We start from the raw sequence: 17,019 nt of genomic DNA on the forward strand, positions 1-17,019 counted from the left end.
ATGAGTATTCCACTAGGGTTTCCCAATCATGGTAAAAATAAATTTGCAAGCTTCATAAGTCATTATATGGGTTAGCTTATCATTGCTGGTTTGAGAAATTTGCCTCCATCCTCAAAGGAACTGGCTTTACACAATCCATTTCAGACTATTCCCTTTTCACATCCATTCAAGGGGGTTCCTTTGTAGCCATACTTGTGTATGTTGATGATCTAGTCATCACTGGCAATGACACTTCTTAGATTCAAGCCATCAAATCCTATTTGCATGGATGCTTACGCATTAAAGACCTTGGATTTCTCCACTACTTCCTCGGCATGGAAATCATGAGGACTTCCTTTGGCATTTTTGTTTGCTAGCACAAATATGCTATTGACATAATGACTGAAACGGGTATGTTCGAATGTAAGCTCGTCTCACATCCCACGGAACAACAACGACAATTCACTGATGAATCCAATCCATTACTTGAAGATCCAACTCAATATAATAGGTTGGTGGGCCAACTTGTCTATCTAACCATTACTCGTTCGGAATCGAGCTACACAATTCATGTTCTTACCCAACACCTCAGTGCTCCCAGGGAAGAACATATGCAAGCTGCCAAGTGCGTCATCTGATACATCAAGAGTGCACCATCAAGGAATATTTTTCCCTGCCTCAAATGATCTCTCACTTCAAGCATTCTATGACTTAGACCGAGCGTCTTGCCCCATCACTAGACGCTCAACCACATGTTACATCACCATGTTAGGGTGTTCACTTATCTCATGGAAAATAAAGAAGCAAGTCATAGTAGCGAGATCTTCTACAGAGGTCAAGTATCGTGCCATGGCCCTTACCACAAGTGGAGTTGTTTGATTGATGTGTATATTTCGAGATCTTGGAATTCAACATCCACAACCAGTTTAGCTCTTCTGTGATAGTCAAGCAGTCATACACATTGCTACCAATCCCGTATTCCACAAATGAACCAAACATATTGACATTGACTATCATTTCATTTGAGAACATGTCCTCCACAAGACCATTTTTCTTTGCCACATCTCCACTACTTCACAACCTGCTGACTTGTTAGCAAAAGCATTGGGAGCAGACCAATTTTGATCTCTTTTGGGCAAGTTGGGCATTACCCATGCGCCAACTTGAGGGGGGTCTTAGGAAAAGACAAATCTGTTGTAACTAATCTTGCCCACGTGGCAAGCAAATTGACAAGTGGTTATCACACCATTGACTGTGTAATGTATATATGTGTGTGTATGTGTGTGTGTGTATGTAAATTGGAAATCAAAAGTAGTACAAAAATCCTTTTCATTCCAGTCTGCAGTTTCTCATTTTGTCACATTCCCGAATTTTGTCACCGAGGGTTTGTGGAGATAGTCCCAATCGGATGGCTCTCTTGTGCATCATTTTCATCTTTACTTGCCTGTCAGTTGTCATCACACTCACTACACTGATCTTATAACTGACTAAAATCATATGCCAACAAAGAAGACCCGACTACTCTGTTCCTCAGTTGGCATAGATAAGCTAATCTCCTCCCGCCAACGTTCACTTATGAAGAGCTTGAGTCTTTGATGAATCAATTCAACCCAAGGAACAAGATTGGTGATGGTGGGTTTGGCTCTGTTTATCTTGTGCATCTCTATGATGGGCATGTTGTAGCAGTTAGGGGTGTACAATTGGTCGGTTTGGTTCAAATTGAGGACCTAACTGACTATTTGGTTTCACCATTTACTCTAATAGAAACGAATCAAATTATATTTTAGATCCAAACCGACCCTAACCTAATTTAGTTCGGTTGGACCCTAGTTCCACATAAATGACAAGCATTTAATAAGTGTTATTAATGAAAAGTTAAAATGGCCCCAAAAGCAGTCCCAATGGTTTTAATTAATTAGTTATTATTAATTAAAAGCTAAAAGTGGCCCAAATCCCTATGCCAATGGAGAATAATTGGCCATTTTCAAAAGTAGTTAATGATTAGTGAACAATTAATGACTAATGAACAATTAATAATGAGTCTAGGTTTTAATTAACTATTATTAATTGTTCATTGGAAAATATAATAATTAATTACCATAAAGTATTAAATAAAAATTAAGGTTTAATATACTTAACAACATTAATTCAGTTTTCGGTTTGGTTTGATTGAAAATTCGATTGAACTGAAACCAAAAATTAAATTTTTTAAATAAAAACCGAACTGAATTAGCTTATTTGGGTTGGTTCAATTCGATTTTCAGTTTATCAATCGAATTTGAACACCCCTAGTAGTAGTGAAGAAGCTCCATGGACAGCATGTTGCGGGCGCAACGATCAGCCAAACCGCTTCAATGAAGTCATTCTGCAATGAGATACTAATACTTTCTTCAATCGATCACCCAAACTTCGTTAAGCTTCACAGATACCATAGTGACCCGAACAGGCTCCTCCTCGTCTACGACTACATGCTTAACGGAGCCCTGGCTAACCATCTCCATTCGTCTAATAAATACATACATTAATATAAAGAGACATTTATCATAATGTTTCCAAATGGAGCCTACAAACAAATCAGTATGGAGAGTGGGTTGGAATACGGTACCTCCCTCTTGTATTCATCATATTATATCTAAATAGATTCTTGTTACACAACCATCCGAGCATTGTTCCTGACCTATTTCTGCTTAAAGCTTTAAACTTGGCAAGAATGCACTAGAAATAGTCTTCCATTTGCAAATTAAACCTACCGATCGAATTCGGATTCAGTCCTCACAGAAATTGTGCTTACAGCCTTTTGTAGCGGTGCATTGAGAATATCTTCCCATAAATGAAAAGATATAAGTAAAGAGGTTTTTTAAAATACAAGGCTGTCAAGTGTTGTGGGAATAATTTTTGTGAGGACTGATTCCGGTCTCAAACTGGCTGGGTTTCAGGTTATCTGTTTTGCTATGCAACCTGCCTCCATGGAGTCCAGATGTGCAGTCAAAATCAATGGGCGGCTTGGCTTATGTGTAGCTCTATGTGGAAACGTTTTTATTCTCTTTTTCTACGTGGAGAAGTTTTTATTTTCTTTTCTTCAAAAAGACGTATTGTGAAAAGTAAAAACTGTGCACCTGCCCGTTCAATAAAGAAATCCTGAGAGGAATGTGTATATGTTAGATGTTTGTGCTGAATTTGCCACCTAACTCCACCAACCTTCAAGAAAGACGGTCGTGCAATTAAAAGTTTCCAAAGCCTTGTAGTGTATAGCAAAAGAAAATAAATCTCGGTTCAGAAATGCTTTTTTTGCTTGGAAAGGGTATAAATAGAAATATCTAAGGTTTTTAAAATCGATCAAAACAATGAATTGGCCAGGGGTTTGGTTTTTGGGTTGAATGGTCTGACTGTTCGAACTGAATAGTTGACCCATTCTGACAAAAAAATAGAAAAACGGACAAAATTATTCAACGGTTTGAATGGTTCAACTGCCTAGGTTAGTGGTTTGCTGACCAAATCAACATTTTTTTTTTTTTTGCAAAAATCTGATTTTGAGAAAAAATGAAACCGATCATCTGATTGGTTCCCAATTTTTCTTGTCCGACCATCCAGCCCAATCCAGTTTTAAAAACCATGAAATATCTATCTATCTATATATTATAAAACTTTATATTTGTATTTTACATATTTATATTTGTACTCTTTTCAGATTGGGGAATATATTGTATATTGTATTGTAAGGTTCAGTTTGGGAACAGCACAAAGACATAGAGTGCAAAAAACCGTGTACTTTGTGTTATTTTTTTTTTTATACATTTACATTATATATATTTGTATTTGTATTCCTTCCAAATACAAATACAAATATTTATATTATATATATTTGTATTTGGAAGGAATACAAATATAAATATATAAAATACAAAACTTTGTACTATTTTATATATATTTACATTATATATATTCGTATTTATACTCTTTCCAAATAAAGCCATATGATCCATTTAGATGCAACCGGTCCCTGTCTTGTATGTGAGTAATTTTGATCCAGTGGGTCTAGTACCAAAAGTTGTGACCCGAAACCAACCCACGAGACCCATACCCAATGCCTTTGGACTTTGATACGGTCTGGGATATACGTTGACTGGCCCAGACATAATTAGGGTACCCGAGCGAGGATAGGGATGGGAAGTGGTATCCCCACCCGTATTGACGCTGATTATATATTAGATGTTATTTATATTTATATAATATTATATATTTTATATATGAAAAAATATATATATTTTTATTTTAAATAAATCTTTTCTCGAAAAAACACTTTTAACTAAAATATTAGATGATTCAAGTCTCCGAAGGAAAACCCATCTACATTGAAAATCCTAAATGAAAGTTTTCTTCTCAATGAAAATCAGTCGAGAATGAGGATAGGAGTATCCGAGTGTGGTCCCAGCCCCAAACGTATCCCGTTGCCATTCGGAAATTGATGCCGGTCATACACCCAATTTAGGGATGATGATCATGGACCGGTCTGGGTCCTGGTAATTATTGGGTATCAACCGCATTGGGCCTGCCCGGGCTGGGCCAGATATCCAGGATGGTCCCTTGTGAATTAGTAGTTTTATATTTTACGAAAATAAAATTTTAATTTATAATAAAAATAACAAAATATATTTCTATGATTTATCATGTATATATTAATATATTATAACCATGTTATTTTTTTTTGTTTAGAAGTGAAAAAACGCGATTTTTTAAAGAAAAAATATATAAATTAATTAATATAGTTCCACTAACAATTTGACCATCTTGGATTCGTGGACGTGGACCACCTCATCAACTCGGGGAGTTCTGTTTAGCTATAATGGATTTAGGTGAGCTACTTATAAAATCCAACGGGCTATAACGTGCAACGCGTCTACATCAAGTCATCAGGCAGCTGAAAACCCAATTAATTGATTGAAATAGACAAATCGGCATCAAAATTAGAAGCCCATTAATGGTCATCATGGGCCTTAAGCCCAAACGCCATTGGTGATTACTGATTAGAAATTTAGACCAGTAACCAGGGTATTTAAGTATTTTGCTAATTTTGAGTTGAATCCAGTAAAGTAATGGCGTCTGCGTGTCTGTCAAGCGTCAAGCGTCAAGCCAGCGGAAACAAAAACCCAAGCGTTTGGGTCACGGACTCACGGCCACGCCCACGCGTGGTTTAAGGCTTTAAGCGTGTCGAGTTTCCTGTTGGAAACAAACACGACCTTACTGCCATATCCGCCATGTCAGACGACGAGACCTTCTCCTGGGCAAGATCTCATCCGCAGAGGTGGCCGTGGCCCCCACACAACCTAACAGCTTCCAGTTGATGGATTTAATGCTCGTGAGTGTTGGAGTGGTGATCGGTGGGACTTAATTCTATCTAGTGAGGGCATAATTGTAACTTCAATTGAAAAGCGTACGGAGTCTAAAGTCGAAACTTGAAACAAGGTAAAGGCGGGAGGCCAGGTGGCGGGTATAAAAGCGAGGCGTTGGACAGCCAGAACTTCGCCAATCGCCACCCAAAAAGCCGCTGGCCCGTAACGCAACGTCCCCTCCCCCCCCTCTCTCTCTCTCTCACTATCTCACTCTCTCTTTTGGTTCTCTATTTTTCTCTCTCTTATCAGAGGGGAAAAGTGGAAGCAAAATTTTGATTTCAAAAAGAGCGAACGAAACCCTAGGAAGAAGAAGGAGAAGTTGAAAACTCTGGAAGGAGCGAAGCAGTGAAAAATTGAAGGAAAATCCAAAATTAGAAAACCCGACGCGAATCACTGCGATTAAGTCGGGTGCATTAATCAGTTGAGTTGTTTCTTCTCTCTCTCTCTCTCTCTCATTATCTCTGATATAGGTACGGAGATTCTTCTTTTTTTTTTTTTTTCGATGGGAGATTAGAGATTCTGTGTAGAAGTTTCGTTTATTCATTTTTTTCTCCTCAGCGGCTATTTGATCTCCAATGGAGGTTCAATGAGGAGTAGATCAGGATCTTTTTCACGGTTTTTCTTGTAGATCGGGTCGTTTCTTCTTTTCTAAGGTCGTAATGAGCTAAGACTGGAGCCTCTTCTTTCTTTTGTTTTCTTCTGGTTTGAAATTTAGATCTGGTGCTGTTGTTGTGTTTAGTATTATGTCAGTTGTTTTCGTGAAATTTATCTTTGTTTTTTCGTTTCCCTCTCTCTTCTCTTTTGCTAGATTTAACGTTTTCTGCTGTCTAATTATTCCTCTGTTTTTAGATCTGCATAAGCTTTTTTTCTATTTAGATTATTCGATTTAAAGTTCTTTTTTTCTCCGTTTTTTATTTTACTTTTCCGGTTCCGGAAACCTCCTGCATTTTTCTATTATTAATGTATTTCGTGTTATTATAAAGTTTTATGTTTTTATTGTTTTTTCTTCTTGCTTTTTCTGGGAATTGTTTTCTCGAAAATGAATGTGTTTTCTGATCCATCGTAAGGAAATGAAATGGAGATTCCTGGTTGGTAGTTGGACATATGCAAGGATATTGAGGATTTTAAATGATTTTTACATTTTCTCTTGCAGATCAATACCTCAGAGTGTCGTGCATTTTCGTGAAAATTTATTATTTTCTCTGCAAGTTTTGGTTGCATGAGTGGGGGGTTATAAGCGCAAGTGCTCTTATATTCGGATTCGCATTGATATATCCGGCTGCTCCCACCTTGTCAAAATGGTTGCCACTGCCGCCACCTCGGCGTTCTTCCCCGCAGCGTTTCCATCTCCGGCTTCATCGAAAACGTCAATGATGCTTGGAGGTTCGGACAATTTGGATACCCGTGGTATCAATTCAAAATCTGCTTCTTCTGGTGGTTTGCAGGTTAAGGTGAATGCCCAAGCTCCTCCTAAGATCAATGGGACCTCTGTTGGTCTGACTTCACCGATGGAATGCTTGAAGACTGAGGATGATACACCGTCTCCGCCACCAAGGACGTTTATTAATCAGTTGCCTGATTGGAGCGTGCTTCTTGCAGCCATCACAACCATCTTCTTGGCAGCTGAGAAGCAGTGGACGCTTCTTGATTGGAAGCCAAGGCGACCTGAGATGCTTGTTGATGCATTTGGTCTCGGGAGGATTGTACAGGATGGGCTTGTTTTTCGGCAGAATTTTTCAATTAGGTCATATGAAATAGGTGCTGATCGGACTGCGTCTATAGAGACGGTGATGAACCATTTACAGGTTGAACCGAATATCCATTGTCCTTTTATTTGATTCCAGAAAAATCGTTTCTTCATGGTGTGGGCAATAAAAATTAAAATTATGTGTCATTGCATACACCATGCATATATTTCTTTCTTCCTTACTTGTTTTGCAAGTGAAAACATATTTGACTTCTCATGTTTGGGCGTGACCGTGGACAGGAAACAGCGCTGAATCATGTTAGGTCTGCGGGACTCCTTGGTGGTGGTTTTGGTTCAACACCGGAAATGAGTAGAAGGAACCTTATATGGGTGGTTACTAAAATGCAGGTTGTGGTGGAACGCTATCCTATTTGGTAAGATATATGCCTGGATAATTGCTGGTTCAACATGTTTATTGTCTTCTTTCTCCCTGTATTTTTCTTTTCTTGGTCTAAACATTTGAGCCCCCGTCCCTCTGTTTAATCAGTACTGAGATTCAAGGGATTCAATATGAGGAATCACTTTAGGATGGATTGTATGTTCTGTCTGTCCATCTAGACTTATAGAGGGATATTTTTTGCTTGCTTTCCTCCATGGTTTGTCTTGTCCTATGTCTTTGTATTGTTTGGTGGAAGGTACAAAATGAAAGCAGCAAACTAGGGTTATTCTGCTGCTATTTTAACTGTATATTGGAGTTTGACCCAACATATCGACTTTGCTCAGTTATTTGTTTGTGATTTTGGTAATTGGTACCCAAGTCCTGGCTTCAAACCTCTCAACTTTAAGTACTGGATTAGCTTTTTAGCTAACTGTTCAAGTAAACTCAAGCCAGTTACATCTCTCTTCCCCTGTTCTCTCCTAGGTAAATTCCACCCATGACAATCTGGATGCAGATAGTTAATTGGATCTCTATTGTTTGGTCGGCAACAACTTGATTCTTTGTTTATTTATTTATTTTTGAAGTCTGGATGTGTAGATCATGTAGTCAATAGATGGTAGCAGTTCCTATATTGGATTAAATTTCTATCGACGTTGTCAATGATCATAAAGCAGATTGTTTGAGTTCCAACTCTCAATTTTTCAACCTGATAAATCTTTTGTTGGATGTTATTCCAGAGAGAGTTCAATGACTTAAAGGTGCAAGTGAAATTGTTTGCAAACTTGTATGCATTGTACCACCACCCATGAATAGTAGATTGGTGCACCTAACCAGTTTGAAAGAGTTTTGTAAAGCTTAAGGAAAGAAATAGTGACTATAGTCTTGAGATTAATAGTAAGTCTAGATCTTGCAGTATACACGTTTTCTGGTTTCTAATCAAGCTTGTAATCTTTGAGGTTATATTTTTAATGAATTTATGGGATTAACTGACTTTAATTTATTAAATCTTCACTTAGATGCTATTCCTCATGATACTATAACCTTTATAATAGCAACATACCATCATTTGGTTGTACTGAACAAATATACTCTTAGAGGGCACTAATTTTGTACTTTTCGAGTTATATGAGATATTTGGAGCTTGAACTGATCATTTATATTTTTCTGTGTGGTAACTTCTACATTTAAGTTAAGGATTTGGTGCTAACAACTATCAAATACATAGTCATAACAATCATATCGTAGTTATTAATCGCCCTCCTCTCTATTCTTATTTAAGTAGCCAATGGGATAAGGCTGGTTGTTTTTCTTACGATCTTGGCAGGGGTGATGTTGTTCAAGTGGATACATGGGTTGGAGCATCTGGAAAGAATGGGATGCGGCGAGATTGGCTTCTTCGCGACTCCAGTACTGGTGAAACACTCACACGAGCTACCAGGTTGGGAATTTTTGGAGAGATTTTTGTAAATGTAGTGATATTGAAGAGTTGATTACTGTTTCTCACTAATGATATGTTAGTGCTATCCATGATTTTAGTTTTAAAAGGGGTAGTTGTGGCTGACTTGATATTTGGTGGTCGGTGCTTTTTCTTTGGCTTTATACAGTGTGTGGGTAATGATGAATAAGCAAACAAGAAAGTTATCAAAAATTCCGGAGGAGGTCAGAGGGGAGATAGAACCTTTTTATATTGACTCTGCTCCTATTCTGGAAGAGGATAGCAGAAAGTTACCAAAACTCGATGACAACACAGCCGATTATGTCCGCAGCGGTTTGACTGTAAGTCTGAGATTGAAATATGCACAGGTTATACATAGTTCGTTAATATTCTTCAACTCTGTGCACCTAATTATAACCCATCTTCCAAAAACCTGCAGCCTCGATGGAATGATTTGGATGTCAATCAGCATGTGAACAATGTGAAGTACATTGGTTGGATTCTCGAGGTAGATGCATTTTGTATTTCCATTTATCAAAAAAAAAAATTCCTAATTTCCTTTTATCAAGTATATATTTATGATTTCTTTATTGGGAAGCACCGACACACAGTCCTCACATATTTAAGAACCCCATAGAAATTTAGAATCCATGGCTTTGATTTGATTCCACCTAACTGAGAACAAACGTATTTGTTTTTATACTGTGGTACATATCGACGTCCTAGTTCCTATCACATCATGTATCATCAGATGCCTCTGCTGATACATTGATTTCCTCGATGACACAAAAATAACATAGGCCCTTCATTTTCCCAATGCATTCCTTCTCTTCCGTAGTCTTTTATAATCTCTACTGCAGTCTGTAGCTCCTTCCATGGATTGAAAATTGTCCACTGAAAGACAATGGTGTGCTTTGCAGAGTGCTCCAGTTTCGATCTTGGAGAATCATGTGCTGTCTGGCTTGACGCTGGAGTACAGGAGGGAATGTGGCAGGGACAGTGTGCTGCAGTCCCTGACCGCTATCTGCGGGGATGTTGCAGGTGGATCGGCTGATGCTAACGGCGTTGAGTGCGAGCACCTGCTCCGTCTCGAGAGTGGGGCCGAAATTCTGAGGGCCAGGACTGGGTGGAGGCCGAAAAACGCCAATAACTTGGATGATGTGGGCGAAATTCCAGCGGAAAGCGCATAGTGTATTACCATTTACCAACATCGCGGCCTTGATTAGCAAAGTTAATATTAATTTGCTGCATCATATTCTCCTCTCCAATTACCTGTGTAGAATCTTTCCTTGTGACCTCAGATATATATATATATATATATATATTTTTTTTTTTCTGATTGTTTTTTTGTTATTGTCTTTATATTATTCGTCTTTTTTTTTTTTTTTTTATCAAAAGGCCTCCTCCGGCCATGTAATTATTGCTGCTGGATGTATTTTCAGTTTCTTCATATTAATTTTGCCAACATTTCTTTATTTAATGGATGCTTTCATTTCTCAGAGGGTGGACTTTTAGATTTTAGAGTGTTTTGTGTTGGCTTCATGCCAATGCCCCCTCCCCACGGCCAGATGTCTAGTGAAATTGTGGACGTAATTTGCTGGGGAAGTGTCTCCGCTTCTGCCTTTGTCGATTATCAACGAGTAATACAATTACAAATCCTGGTGGTCGTGGTCATCGACTATTAGATATATCCCGTCTGGCTATGGTCTTCGTATGAAATTTCTCGAGGATACTGGAAATTACTTTCTTCTTCCCTTCTGAATCTATCGAATCTGCTTTTTCTTTGTTGGTAGCAGACTGGACTCCACGTCAACGGGTCTCAAAAGATAAAAACGAAAACGAAAGTTTTGCCGAATGGCGAAGGCCAATGATCGTTTTAGGCGGATGATAGAAAAGGAGAGACCTTGGTCTTGGTGGCGGGAGTATCTCTTTTACTTTTGTTGTACATTTTATGGAAAAGGCGGTAAGCTTTGGGAGGCACGTAATGGCGTGGAGTTGTTGCCATTTTGTTATGGACTTCTGGTTGGTAACCAGCCGCTGCCTAACTCAGTTTTATCCGACGAAAGATGGAATTATAATAAAAAAGAATAGATTAATGCATGTTTGATTGTTAAAATTATTCTAGCCATTATTTTGTTTGTATGTACAAATTCCTGTGATTTTTTTGTAAGCAAAAGACAATGCCAACTGGCACTTCATTTTTAGTCAACTAGTCATGTGGCTTCATTTTCTACTGAGGGTTAGTCATGTGGCTTCGTTTTCTACTGAGGGTTAGTCATGTGGCTTCATTTTCTAATGAGGGTCTCGTCGTTTTTCCCACATTGGATGCGGATTTGATTTGAAGGTCTTTGGTGTGTACTGTTATACTGTATAGGTGTGCAGTGTGCACTCTTATGTATAAAATCTAATTTTTTTTGACCGTGTTATATGGTCTTATTGTAGATATTCTATAGCGGTAATAACCGGGGGAATTATAGCTAAGAAAGGTTTCGCTTGTTACCATTAATATTTTTACATGCGTTTGGGTTCATCAATGCGAGTTGAAATCAGCCCACACTACATCTCCGCTTTGTATCGGGAAGATCTCCCGATGATGCTTCATCATTTCTGGTATTATTATTGGAAGATGTTCTTAATACATGGCGCCGGGATGTATTGTGGGAAACTATCTTGTGGGAGATTGATTTGAACTCCATCAATACAAATTGGTAGATATGTATCGTCGCATCAAATACGAGAATCACTTCAACTAGAAGGATTGGAATTTACCACTGCCTGCGTTTGAAAACGATGCAAATATGTAAAGTGTAAAACGGTTCATATAAATTGCAAAGTTGGGTTAATTTTGTACCGACAAATTTACCTCCTTACCAAATAGATTTTTAATTGTAATGGATGCAAACACAAATTTCAATAAAGCATATGCCTTTTTTTTATCAAAAACTCACTTAAATGCAAATTTACTTATTTTTTTATGTACTCTTACATCTCATTATATATGTAAATATGCATTGGAAAATGTGTTTTTTGTCATTTGTCAATGCATAAATACAATGTTGCCAAAATCAAATATACTCTCAACCGAGATTTACACTCCATTTGTATCATTTTCAAACCCAGCCTCTGAGGCTAAAACTGTTAATTTGACTCTTTGCAAACAGTCTCCCATTCATGTAGTAAAATAACAGTTGTTGTATGCCAATTTATGAACTCAAAATATTTTAGATAAAAACAGCAATGAAAACAAACAACACATACAGCAAAATCTCTTTTGGCTTTCCAAGAAAGAAAAGAGATAGCTAACAAAGTCTCAACCCTTGTAAAAAAACTTACCTGCAATCAGATTCGATGATGACCGCTCGGACCGAATAGGTCGACTGGGTTGACCACTCATCCTGCTAGAAGAATGCGAAAAATTAAAAGAAATTCAATAAAAACAAAAGCTTATTTAAGAGGACATGACAGGATTTCAAATAAATAAAAAAATAGACATGACTAAATCAACATTTTGGAGAATCGGCCATCTCAAAACCCAGTTTCGGGGTTGGGTTGAGTATTTGATTAAAAATCGAATTGAATAAATTAAAACCAAAATAAAAAGATGAAAATCGAACCGAAACCAAATTATAAGAAAATCAAAATCGAAACTTTCAGTACGATTTTTGGTTATTTCGATTAAAAACCGTATTTAATTAATATATATATATATATATATATATATATATATTATGAACTTGAATTTCATTATCATACATTATATATAATATATTAATACATAAATATATAGAATATTATATATATTATATATTATATGTTATATATTGTATATTATATATTACATATTACATAATGGATTTTGATTAATTTGGTTTTTTCCATTAACTGAATTTCTAACTTTGAAAACCAAAATTCCTAAAACCTTGCACCAAATATATGCGGGTTCAATAGAATACATTTTGGTAAGGACCAAGGTTAGGTTAGGTGAGAGAGAGAGAGAGAGGTTGCCCATCCCCCTAATTAATTTTAGTGCCGGCAGGATTCAATCACAAATCTCTGTTACGACCAATAGGAAACCTTACCAACCTACTAGTTGGCACTTTGCAATTATAGTATATAGTCTATATGCAATATGTGTTCTCTTGATGGGTATGATTGGGTGATTGGTCAAAGTTCTTCAAGTATCATATTCATTTGTTTTTTTTTTTTTTTCATTTGAGAGTTTGACCAATCAAGAAGCCCCCACCCTATGAATTTGGACGGTTAGTGTACGCCTTAATATAAGGTGCAAGTGTAGGAGATCCGGGCATGTTGAAAATAGGGTTGAAGTTTTAACTTTTAATATATTGTGTTTGGGGCAGAGTTGTACTCCTAGTCAGATGAATCTGAATCCCATTTCACCATTCTACTCTATCGAGGGCCATACTGATTTGTTAGATCTGATAGGATTAAGGCTACGCTTGCTTTTAGGTAAGATACTTATCTGGGTAAATACATTTATCCGGGTAAGTGTTTCCAGGAAAGACTTATTCGGGTAAGTGTATTTATCCATGTTCTTTTATTTTCCATGTAAATAAGGTAATGACCATTTTAGCCATTAAAATCCAATATTAAAAGGGGCATTTTTGTCTCATTTAAGTATTGGCAACTTTCCTCACAGATGGGAAAGTTATTTATCCACCTAGGAGAGGTAAGTGACACCCAAGAAAATAAACTTTCCCTGATCCCCACATAAATCTAAAAAAAGAATATAGGTTTCTTGGTCAGTGGAAATCAAAATCCCATTGACCAACTCCTCCCCACCCCTCAAAATCCAAAAGAAAGAATGCCCCTAAATTGTTTTAGAAGAGATTTTGAGAAGCTAAGCACAAGAAACATCGAATTTGAACAGTTAAGAGACTAGGAGTTATGATCACTCAGTTAACTGGCTTTAAGATGGGATTTGGGTTAATTATACATAGGATGGATACGAGCTGAGCCAAGCCGAATATCTAGCTATTTGAGTTCGGCTTTCCAATATATATATATAACAATTTTATTATATATATATAATATTTTTTTTTATGTATAAATCTGTAATGAACCCACATCATCTGTATTGCTTTGCTTTCTTTTCTCTTTCTCTTGTTCAAGGTGTTTTGATGCTTCTACTTTAATTAATATTAGATATTTTGTCATGGGTATTGTTCACAGGTGACAGATGCTCAGAGTGTAGTATCATGAAACTTCCATTACTGGTGACAGTGAAACTGGAGTCTAAGAAACATGGGTACTGTTCACAGGATGGGTCAGGATAATACCTGTTGGAACTCTGTAGGGTTGGAGTGGTTTCAGTAAATTCTGTTTCATTAAGTTGGTGGGGCTCGGTTAAGAAACATGTACCTTTGGGTCAGATTGATTCGCTTGACAAGTTTAGTTGAATTAAAGGCAGCATGAGAGATTTGATGATCTTGGCACTTTTGCATACAACATTAGCTACACAGAATTATTACATATGCTTATTTTCTAAAGTTCAAATCTTATCTCAGTTTAGCAAAATAAGATCCAGAATTTGCTTTTCAATCCATCTGGGTATACATGGTTAGTCTTCAAAATGACAGGAGGTCATCCAAAGAGAAGCTCAGTTCCATTTTAGTTTCACATAAGAACAGGGTTAAGCAGGGTTAAGACAGCAATGCTTTTGTGGCCTGTAGCCTTTTGGTCTACCATTTTTATTTGTTTAAGCTTTTCTTTTCTTTATTTTCTTTGTGAGGTGGGGATTCTTAAAATTGAGGGGACATAACACAGAGCTTTTGCCAAATGCAACCACAAAAGATCAATCCATCTAGGGGACATCCATGTGACCAAAAAGATATTTTAGTGTTGAGTTTTAAAATCAAGATTCAAAGAATCTCTACTTTAAAACCACCAAGCAAACAGGAAATCAACAACAATTATTTCAATGATAAGGATAAATGAAAATAAAGTTTTCTTTTTTTTTGGGTTTAGTTTTGTGAATTATTTTCATGAAACAAATTTACTTCAGAACCACCAGCACTCATGATCAAAAGAATCAAACCTAAATTATTTAGGTTTGTCTTTGGTACCATTGCTATTTCTACATGAAACATTTTGGATTGATCAATACAGAATGGTCAGTGAGACATATCTGTTCTTTGCGTAACATTATCATTACAGCTAAAATGATTAGACTTCATCCCTTTGGAGCAAGAAAAATCAATTTGAAGTCTCTACAAACAGCACCCTATACATGCATTTTTAATGTATGCCTATTTCGAGTTTAAACTATAAATAGCCTCGATTAATAGATTGTATGCCAATTTATATTGATTAACCCAAAACATTTCAGGTAGAAACAATAATGGTACCAGACACACTAACCAGTGTAATGTTGGACCAATTTTAACCAAAAACTGATAATTGATGATGACTCCGTTGATAGAATTTTTGACTCATTGTAGCAGAAACTTAAGATCAAATCCCGCTGCCACCAGAGTTGGGGGGATGGGTGACGGATTACCACCCTATTGTATAGTCCCATTAAGCCAAAATAAATAAATAAATAAATAAATATGCAAATGGCTGAGGTCAAGGATTCCATCGACTTCAAGTGAGAGACAAATATTGAATGCCATGCATATGCATCTCGTGTGGATGTATGACATGCATGGGTCCCATTGTCACATGCATGCAAATAAGCAATGCCATGTTTTCTATAACAGTATTCTTTTTCTTAATTCATTTAATAAAGTATTCTTAGAGTTTTGAATTGTTACAAGCATAATCCTTAAATAATAATTCAACTATCTAATTACTATTTTATGCATGTTTTGAATTGGGCAAGCAGAATGATGACCCTAATATTCACCTATCAAGGTCCAATATCATTTCAGTCTTAGTGTCGAGAATATATGCTACTGTCAAAAAAGTATTTATTTTAAATATTCAATTCCTGTTCCATGTATTTCAATTGAACCACTCTAAAAAAATTGTCTTTTTTTCAAATTTTTATATTTCATTCATTGAAAAAATCTATGATAACGGAAAGATTTTGATAAATCGAAATTTTATGTGAATTTTGATGAGAACCCACCTTCCGCTTTTATGATGCCGATTGATCAGTTGCAAGTTCTTCCAGTACCAAGTCTTTCTGGCATGATAGTTGAGCCCACCACCCTGCAGGCTAATTTTTCAGTTGAATCAGTCACCTGGGTTGTTTATCAGAAAAAAAAAAAAAAAAGAAGTCAAGACTTCGAGTTTGCATTAATTTAGCAAAATAATAGTGTAATAACAAATGACTTTAAGTCAAATGGAGGCCCAGGCCCAGGATGGACCTCAACACAAAACTTTGGTCCAACCCCAGACTTTATGGGCCATGCCAAGCCGAGCCGTATGGTGAATTTTCTTGAATATTTTTTGTTAAGACTAGAGCCGATTTAACAGATAAAAGGAAGTCCCCATTTGTCCATCCAGAAACTCCGGCCTCAAATGGAATTATAGAATTATAGAATTATGGAGCATGAGTTGCAGTATCAAGCTTTCTGCCATTTGAATCAAAATTCAATCTCCAAATTAAGAAGACAGCAACATTTCTTCCAAAAGTCATCCTCTGCCATAAATGTTTTTGTGGATGACAGAATTCTACAGAATCTTCACACTAATCTCACAGCATGTTTTAGCCGTACATTGAGAATATCTTCCATACTTATATATTATTATTCAGGGAAAATGTTTCAAATACATGGTGGGATGTAGTTGTAAGATCAGTGTGAGGAACAAATCCCAATTCAGTCCACACTGACCCTTCTGTCCTGGCCTCCCACGTGTAAGTAACGTGAAGAAACAGCTTATTAGTCTCTCTAGAAAAGGGGTTTTCAGGAATAATATGTACGGCGGACAGGCCCAATGCAGATTCTCCCTATACAACAATCATTTTGGGGTTGGATCCTTGAATTCAGGCTCCTGAGAATCATTGACAATCCATGTGAAAGAATGTTCTCAGAAGGTCACCAAGGGTGTTGATCTTGAGCTATAGCCCAATTATCAAACCCAGCTATTCGGTTTGAGTCTGGCTTGGTGGTTCAAGTCCTTT

The 17,019-nt window shown here is 36.9% G+C and overlaps 1 protein-coding gene across 2 annotated transcripts; it reads left to right on the forward strand.

The window, feature by feature from the left end:
* Nucleotides 1-5,498: 5,498 nt before the first annotated feature.
* FATB (fatty acyl-ACP thioesterases B) lies at nucleotides 5,499-10,429 on the forward strand. Of its 2 annotated transcripts, none has more exons than XM_010251579.3 (7): nucleotides 5,499-5,789; nucleotides 6,523-7,174; nucleotides 7,357-7,490; nucleotides 8,820-8,933; nucleotides 9,100-9,271; nucleotides 9,370-9,438; nucleotides 9,851-10,429. In XM_010251579.3, the coding sequence occupies exons 2-7, from the start codon at nucleotides 6,668-6,670 to the stop codon at nucleotides 10,118-10,120; spliced, it is 1,266 nt and encodes a 421-aa protein (XP_010249881.1). In that variant the 5' UTR covers nucleotides 5,499-5,789; nucleotides 6,523-6,667; the 3' UTR covers nucleotides 10,121-10,429. The 2 variants fall into 2 exon arrangements, with proteins under 2 accessions (XP_010249881.1, XP_010249882.1); XM_010251580.3 differs by lacking the exon at nucleotides 5,499-5,789 and adding an exon at nucleotides 5,845-6,022.
* Nucleotides 10,430-17,019: the final 6,590 nt, after the last annotated feature.

The sequence above is a fragment of the Nelumbo nucifera genome, chromosome 8 (genome assembly GCF_055504915.1).
Source record: "Nelumbo nucifera cultivar China Antique chromosome 8, China Antique-T2T, whole genome shotgun sequence".
NCBI classification, from domain to species: domain Eukaryota; kingdom Viridiplantae; phylum Streptophyta; class Magnoliopsida; order Proteales; family Nelumbonaceae; genus Nelumbo; species Nelumbo nucifera.

Coding starts and splice junctions, on each gene's coding strand:
- FATB (XM_010251579.3), top strand. CDS start 6,668: ATGGTTGCCACTGCCGCCACCTCGGCGTTCTTCCCCGCAGCGTTTCCA. Junction 7,175..7,356: donor CGGTGATGAACCATTTACAG/GTTGAACCGAAT, acceptor GACCGTGGACAG/GAAACAGCGCTGAATCATGT. Junction 8,934..9,099: donor ACACTCACACGAGCTACCAG/GTTGGGAATTTT, acceptor GGCTTTATACAG/TGTGTGGGTAATGATGAATA.